This window comes from Pelmatolapia mariae, linkage group LG1 (genome assembly GCF_036321145.2).
Source record: "Pelmatolapia mariae isolate MD_Pm_ZW linkage group LG1, Pm_UMD_F_2, whole genome shotgun sequence".
In the NCBI taxonomy this organism is placed as follows: Eukaryota; Metazoa; Chordata; class Actinopteri; order Cichliformes; family Cichlidae; genus Pelmatolapia; species Pelmatolapia mariae.
In genome coordinates, this window is record NC_086227.1 from 25,171,580 (window position 1) to 25,180,299 (window position 8,720).

Below are 8,720 nucleotides of genomic sequence, written 5' to 3' on the forward strand. Positions count from 1 at the left end.
AGCAGTAATCAATGTTGGGATCAATAATGATGACAGCAACAAGGACAACAATCACAGAAAGTACGGAGGGATCTGGTTGATCAGTGGGTGTGGGTGTCTGTGTGTGTAGGTACTTGGATCTGTCACATCAGCAGCTTTGCAGAACTGCAGTGTTACATAACAAGAGAGAGAGCAAAGGGGAGGGAGATGGAAATACAGACCAAACTGAGAGGGAGGTAAGGGGTAAATGAGGACTACGTTCTACCTAGGTCAAGTGTCCATGGCTGACCAAGGCTTAATTTCTTCTTCTTTCTTTCTTTTTTTATTATTAAGTTTAAAATTCTTCATCCAGGGCGGTTCACCTGAAACACCCAAACTGTGATCTCTAAACCTGGAAATGACTAAAAATGTGGGGGTTTTGGCATCGTTTTCATGTTACACAGGATTTAGATCATATTTGGATGTAACTGGCACAGAATTTTAGGTCACTTTACCGCTAATGAAAATGTAATCAGATGTGTTTCGTCATGCTGCTGTGCAGTGTTGTGGGAGGAGATTCAGGATTATGGACTGGTGTCTTTGTCCGGTTGGGATTAAGGATCTATAAGTAGATCACCACATTAATATTTATACACACCGATATAGACAGACACTACTACAACGCTATACTACAGTACATGTCAGGATGCATGTTAAAACCATCCCATGTTTTGTGGCATGTAAATTTTTTTTAAAGCAAATAATACATCATATCAAAATGACATATTACATAATGATTATAGCAGACACTGAATAGATATTGAAGGCTTTATTGTGAGAGAAAAAAATGATACACATGCTTAGTTCAGCAATTTCACACTACAGCACTGATCTACTGTAGATACAATAAAACCCATTAGATTTAAAATGATTCATCTATGCACAAAAAGCCACAGTCCAACAGCATCAACAGAAACAAGTCCGTGTGCAGATCGGTGAGGTGTTAAATAACCTTTTCCAAAACAAGTGCTAAACCCTATTCAGGCCATAGGTCAGCAAAAACTGATGTGCTGTGAACTTGTATGACATCTTGTGTAATGTACTGTGCTGCACTCACATCTATTAATGAATATTGAAATAAATGAAGGATTTACTGCATACCACCTTATATTTATGGAAACAGACCTAAAAAGGAAACATCAAACACACATACTTGGCAGTTATAAAGTGGTTCATAAGTGGCACTGTGGGCTTACAAAGATGGTCCTCAAAACATCCATATCATCTATATCACTGTAGCTTTTACTGAACTGCCAGATAAACTTGGTTATCATGATTCTGAAAACAAACCCAAAACAAAACAAAAATGCATTACTGTATACAGAGAAATGCAAACACCCCTGCCAAAACAGGAGAGAGGACATGCAATAGGTGGTATATAGGCACATGTAGCAATGTAGAAATAAATATGCCTACCAATAATAAAAAAAAAAATACACACTACGAAGATATATAAATGTGCAGCATATTAAACTCCCTGCCCGCCCTGACTTGAAATTACAATAATGCCCCCTGCTGTGCTGCAGAGAAACCCATGCTGCGCACTGGCAGACTTATCTACTTGTAAGAGTCAGAAGGGGATATAATTCCAGCAAAGCACAAAGTGACAGTGGAGTGTGCCTGAGTGTGCGTCCTGGTTTGTAGGACGTAAAAAGAACATTTCAATCAAAGGTAGTTTTTATTCAAGTCACAGTCAGAATTTCAATGCATTTGAATAAAAAAGAATCATCATCATAGTATGTTGTTCAATTTCAATTTGTGAAAGTATTGGGTTTTTTGTATTATTCAACAGGTGGATAGTAAACTGGCACATCAGGGTTGCACACAGATAACCCTGATCCCTTGTCAACATTCATGGGAAAGTCCCAACCTCTATCAGGATCAGATTCCGTGGAAACTTGTTTCTCACAGTCCATCAGGGCGAAACTACTGTTGAAACACAACTCAATCTGCCCCAAAACCTGGAAACTGTCATTCTGTCAAAACAAACAATCAAAAACATACCAATTAACAATTTAACAGCTGACGTGTTAAAACTCATTTTGAAATAATTTCAGTGAACCTGGAATGTACCTTTGTTGAATGGCCACACTGGATCTTAGGTTTGACGTGGTAGAAGTTTTCTATTACTCCTTCAATGTATGAGAACTACACAGACACATCAGGAGCAAAATAAGAGAAGCTGCAGTTATGACCTTTAACACTGTGAGGTACTTCTAACAAGATTTAAGCCGGTATTGTACAAATACAATTAAACTTACATTATAGTATTGTGGAGAAGGCGTGATGGAAAACTTCTTCAGGATGCTAAAATAACAAAAACAGACATTTCCATACATAAAATAACTGTATGCGTTTCTCTGAACTGGACTGCAGGAATCAGGTGTGTGTGCATATGTATAAACGTGTAAATATGCGAGTGGTTTGTACCTGTCCAAATCCAGTGTATGATACAGATCCAGTGCCTTGCTGAAGTATTTATGTTGGCTGTTCAGAGAAATGGCTTTGGCTGCACACGTACCATGTTTCTTCCACTCGTATTTCCTAAAGTACACAAATAAAATTGTTTGGAAATATTCATATTATCTTAAAGATTCACTGGACTGCTCAAACAGACCATGTAGCAGCATTCGTATAAGGCAGGGGTGTCAAACATAAAGCCGGGGGGGGGCAAAGACTCCAATCCTACCACCTGGATAGCTATGATAAATATGAAGAAATGCAGAAAATTTCCTGCTGAAAAACACCTCCTCTTTGGCCAAAAGAATAGATAAATAGTTGCATGACAATTTCTGGGGTTTTTTGTTTTGTTTTGTACATCAAGTCCACAGTAAATTAAAAAAATCGAACATTTTCTGTGAATTAATAAAAACTGGGTGTAATTTTTTTAAAAAAACAAAAAACATTTTGGTATCTTATTCCTTAGACTGTTTATCAGCCACTATGTAAAATTAATTTAATTAATTTCACATCCCTGAATTAAAGCAACATTAAAGTGGTAGTAGAAGTGCTCTATAGTTCCAGCAGCTCAGACATACCAGAATTCATTTGACAAGGGATCAAACAAGTCAGGCCAACTCGTCTTCATGTCTGGGAGCAGGTCCTGAAAACATACAAGCAAAGGCATGCATTGCTTTATTCATCACTAAAAGGTCTAAAGTATAAAAACGGGAGAAATTCACCTTTTCAAATGGTTTCTATGCTTATTTGTATTTTTTTAGTTTTGGGTGCTTCACTTCAAAACAGCTATTTCTTTAGCTATTTGGAGACTTGTGTATTCATTTCATGAACTAATTCCAGCCTTTTTTAATATGTGCAAACTGGTATTTAAGCTTATGTTATATTATCTTCTGTGAGTTACACACACCTAAGAAAAAATATATTTAGAAAAAGACTCTGAATGGTGTTTTACCTCTATTTCGGAAGAGTTGAAATGCCATGAAGAATTGCAGAAAGCGCCACCATCTGGCCTGAAAAAAGAAAGATTCAAACTTCATTTACTCACAGAAAAAAGGGGATATTGACGCAAACAAATAAACAAAACAGAAACAAACAAACATAATTCAGCAAAGCAATAACAACAGTGGTAATGAATGGTTTGGCCAAAGATTTCGTTTTTTTAACCAAGTAAAAAACCTCATTATTCACTTAATATAGTCAGTATGGTGGAAAACATGTAATACATCCTTGTAATCAGGAATGTATTACACACACACACACACACACACACACACGTCTGGTTTGCTATCCTCGTGGGGACATCCCATTGACATAATGCTTTCCCTAGCCCCTTACCCTAACCCTAACCATTAAAAATGAATGCCTAACCCTAACCCTTACCCTAAACCTAACCATAACCTAATTGTAACCCTGACAGTAAAACCGCATTTTGAGTGTGAAAATTGCTTTCAACCCCGAGGGGACCTGGATTTTGGTCCCCACGGTGCAGAAAGTCCCCACCAGGATAGTAAAAGTCAGATTTTGGTCCCCACCAGGATAGTACGAACCCGTACACACATACACACACACACACACACACACACACACACACACACACACACACACACACTTACCAGAATCCATGTAGTGTCCACTGGCTAATGTTGCTTTGACAGTGCTCCATCTAAAATATATAAACATTTATTTAGACAACTCTAATAATCATTCCACATCGGAAACTGAAACCACGTATAGGTCAACATATATACACAGTTAGGAACTTTGATGACTGATGAAATGAGGAACCCCTTTAAAGCTACAGTGTGTGATAAGTTGAGAAGTTGATTTGTTTTGTTGTTTTTTAAAGGTCATTTGGGACCTGCAGTTTGTTGTGTTGTTGCGCTGTATTTTTCTTTGTAGTGGTGGATTTTTATTGCTTCCATCTTCAGTGTACATAAACGAGAGCAGCCAGAAATGCGTCTAGGGCAAATTGACATCCTGAGCAAAATGCCTAAATAACAGTACAACTAATCGAGGGTCATCGATGTTACCAAATCAGACATGCCCTTCTGACACAGTCGTGTATGTGACATAAACCCTTATATAACACCCACAGACATGCTCAGTCAGAGAAGTTCACAAGACAGAATAATTACCAGGAAAAGTGCTTTCAAAAACCACAAAAAAGGGGATGTTCATTTTGTGTCGTCAGTTGTGGTAACTGCGTACTTGTGATCACAATGAAACTCTTACTTCGACAAAGGAGAGTCTCAACACATGTCCAACCAAATAGCTTAGATATCACATGATATTTGAGAACTGCAAGCTCAGTCTGTTCACTTTGCATGATAATAATTAAGCACATTTTGAAACTCCTACGACCAAATAAATAAATAAATATACAAACAAATGCCAAAGACTCAGATGTTGTGAATACTTAACAGGATTGCATAAAAAAGCTTCAAATTAACTAAAAATAGCTTAAGACGAATTACAGAGCTATCAGGAATTCACTATCCTCGTATTTATTTCCAGATAAATATGAACTCTTAGGACTGTTTCAGGTCAGTATTTATGCACAAATTTACAATTTTTGAATGCAACTGTACCCTAGTACGTGGTGCACTTTTCCATAAAAGCTACATCTACCTCATAAATCACACATAAATCTACTAAAGAATGACTTGAAATGAACAAAATCTGCCTTTTGGAGACGTAGTCCAAAGCTTGACAATAGAGATGCAGTGGGATATGAGAACTGTTCTGGGGCCTGTCCTAAAGGAAGTCAACATACCCAGGATAACTTTCTGTTATCTGGTTTCACTTCCCCTAACACTAATACTCAGGCTGTGATCACATGAAGGTGGCCATTAACTTGATAAGCTGACCCAGGTTTTACAGTCTATTTACAAGTGCATGAACGGGGTGGCATTGGCAGCATCTGACCAATCACATACATGGACAGGCTGAGTCTACAAAGGAGGATAAAACTGTAACAGAAATTTATGATGAAGTTGAGACATAATACAGACTGAATGTAACACAGCTGACCAATCAGCAGGATTACAATTACAGTGTTTAATTCAAGAAATGAGCTGTGCAGTAGTATAGTATCAACTCTTTGAATTTTTGAAACTTCTGCATCATTACTATGACCCCTGCCCCCTCCAAAAATAAAAATATTAATAATAATTTGCATAATAAATGTTTAAGGAATAAAATTGCACAAAAATGCCTGATGGGATACAAATGAAAAAAAAAATCATACAGATTATAATATTGTTTTCATTTTTTACATTTAAAAAAAAGGACTTTTCTAGCAATTGTTTCATAATTCACGCTTTAAAGGGCTTAAGGTGCAGTTGTGGTAAAACTGTTTGCAGTCAACACGAAAAAGTCATTGTGTTATGTTGTGTCTATGAGAGCTTTATTACTGATCTACCGATGAAGAAAAGACTTCAGCTGCTACTGAAAAACTAGAACACATTCTGTATCATGTTAGATACATAGTATAAGTTACCCAGGTAAGAAGTGATACTAACTGTGTTTTCATAATACTGACCTTGAAACTACCTTGATAAGCTTGAATCAAACCTGGCATACTTCAAAGGTTTTGGAAAGGAACCAAAAACTAAGAATGGAACAAGTGAAATATGAGGCACTTGGCATTGTTTTGACACTTAAAAAAAAAAAGTCAGTCAGCAGAGTTCAATCTGGGTGTGGCTGCCTTGAGTGCACCTTCTCCTTTTTTATATAAGGTTGCTTCACTTGCAAGGTAGGAACTGGTTCTTCACAACTACGATAACTAAAGGGCAATGATTTCATTAATTATACACACATTGAAGAATTTCAAGTGGAAACTCACTGAACAGAAAGTGGTTGGCCAATGATGGGTGAGGATCATTTTGGTCCACATGTGTCTGAAATATACAAAGATTTCTTAAAAAAAAACAAAAAACAAAACAAAACCCAGGAAAATAAATTCAGTCTATCATTACATAAATCTATACGTTCTAATGAACCACCTTCTACGTGTTTGTCTGTACTTACTTGGATGAAATTATGAAAGATGAAGACATGGTTAGGACCAGGCATATCAATAAAGGGTAGCAGAGCCTCATGGTTGTCCTAAAATAAAATAGCAGGTTAGTCAATAAATGGCAGCTTCTATGTAAAACTAAACATCCACATTACATTTTACATATACAGTGTGGAATCAGTAAACACGCAGCTTTGTGGATTCTGATGAAAATATGTAACTGACACACACAAACAATCAAAAAGCACAAAATAAGACAAAAACATGCTCCCGGCAGTTTTTCTCTCGCTCTTCAAACGTATTAACTGGGCCTGTTTGGACAGCTACTTTAATATCTGTTTGTTGTTCCTGGTATGAAAAATACAGTCGAGAGAAATGTCTATCAACACAAATATTGTAATATACATATATCTATCTATCTATATATATACAGCTATATATATATAAAAAACAAAACAAAACAAAACACCCATCTCGCCCCTGCGGGCGGTTTATCCTTCAAGCTCGGGTCCTCTACCAGAGGCCTGGGAGCTTGAGGGTCCTGCGCAGTATCTTAGCTGTTCCCAGGACTGCGCTCTTCTGGACAGAGATCTCCAAAGTTGTTCCCGGGATCTGCTGGAGCCACTCGCCTAGCTTGGGAGTCACCGCACCTAGTGCTCCGATTACCACGGGGACCACCGTTACCTTCACCCTCCACATCCTCTCGAGCTCTTCTCTGAGCCCTTGGTATTTCTCCAGCTTCTCGTGTTCCTTCTTCCTGATATTGCTGTCATTCGGAACCGCTATATATATATATATATATATATATATATATATATATATATATATATATATATATATATATATATATAAACTTGTGGGTCTTTTATTGACTCAGTTTACCTATATGTGAAACTGTATTCTGATTAAGGGAACAACCTTGCACTCAGACCTAACAAAACATTTGGAAGCTCAATGTAAAATCGTCTGGAGTCACCCCTGTTGTTAAGGAAATAAAGAAATGGCGACAGAGAACTTTTAACGACCCTTTTACGCGCTGTGATTAGATAGTTTACGGTACGAGTTTACATTAACCAAAATTAGCTACAGTAGTTTTGCATTTGCAAAAACTATAATCCTAGCTATCGACGTTTAAAAACAATAATTTAGCGTGAAACGCCCGACTCTTTTATATCAGCAAAAAGATCGTATTACACACACATATTTTTAAAATCTCTCACCTTGCGTCAAATACGTCACAGCCGAAACTCGCAATAGTTATACAAATGTGAAACAGTGAAACAACCCGTACAAATAGCCTCTGTCGGTTAAAGTCCTTCACACGATCTATAACCGACAGCCCATTGTTTGTTGTTTATGTTCCACACTCGCGTCACTACCTACCTGTTCACTTAGCCAATCAGAAGCGATGCACCGCTCATGCGTCATCACGCAGCAGAACCGGTGGCTTCATTTATTCTCCGGAGTCTGCCGGTGATATTTTCAAATGTGGTGCGTTGATTCAACAGTGTACAGACGTCCCTATCCTACAGTCAAAAAATATGTTGAATATATTTTTAATGCCATCGTCGTCATATTAGAATTACTGTACAAAAGTATTACACAGCATTACAGCTTCCAAATGTTTTTCAGCCTCAGTGTTAACCACGAGGTTAATCATTCTTAGATACTGAGCTAAAGCGAAGACAAAAAAGAAAGAAAGAAAAAGAAATATAGGCATATTTTTTACAGACACGTTTTACAGATATTATTGAGACAAAATATTATTGAGACAAAAATCAAAACAAGAACACAAAATGAATTATTCAATCCGAGTCATTTTATTTTCTTTAAAACATATTTCTTGACAGATAGCCTGATGGATTGAGTATGCGTGCTTATGCTAGGCTTAGAAAAAACCCGGGGAGTTTACTTCACATGTCATTTGCGACTTTGTACATTAACATCTGCTTGGGATTTTTTGACAAGTTGGCACCAGCTATGCAGAACAAGAAAACGGAAGCGTGTGACAGCTAGTCTGCGGATTAAAAAGCCCAGAGTGAACACGCGAGAAAGCTGATTTACTCTCTGTCAGCACCAATGACTGCATGTTTTCAACAGAAATTGGTCAGCATTGGCAAAACTGTCTTCAACATAAAGTAGGTTAAATGTACTGTATATAGTACGCTTCTCCTGTTACTTTTCACTTAGCATCTAAATGAATAGGCCAGCCATAATAAATATG

The 8,720-nt window shown here is 37.3% G+C and overlaps 1 protein-coding gene across 2 annotated transcripts; it reads right to left on the minus strand.

Annotated features, from left to right (window-relative positions):
* Positions 1 to 786: 786 nt before the first annotated feature.
* Positions 787 to 7,860, minus strand: rnaset2 (ribonuclease T2). Of its 2 annotated transcripts, XM_063501067.1 has the most exons (10): positions 7,717 to 7,860; positions 6,508 to 6,585; positions 6,323 to 6,377; positions 4,092 to 4,141; positions 3,431 to 3,488; positions 3,057 to 3,121; positions 2,449 to 2,562; positions 2,280 to 2,325; positions 2,092 to 2,166; positions 787 to 1,994 (listed from the first exon to the last, which is right to left on the minus strand). In XM_063501067.1, exons 2-10 carry the CDS (start codon positions 6,576 to 6,578, stop codon positions 1,800 to 1,802), a joined length of 729 nt encoding a protein of 242 aa, XP_063357137.1. In that variant the 5' UTR covers positions 6,579 to 6,585; positions 7,717 to 7,860; the 3' UTR covers positions 787 to 1,799. The 2 variants fall into 2 exon arrangements, with proteins under 2 accessions (XP_063357137.1, XP_063357222.1); XM_063501152.1 differs by lacking the exon at positions 7,717 to 7,860 and having other exon boundaries at positions 6,323 to 6,396.
* Between the last annotated feature and the right edge of the window lie 860 nt (positions 7,861 to 8,720).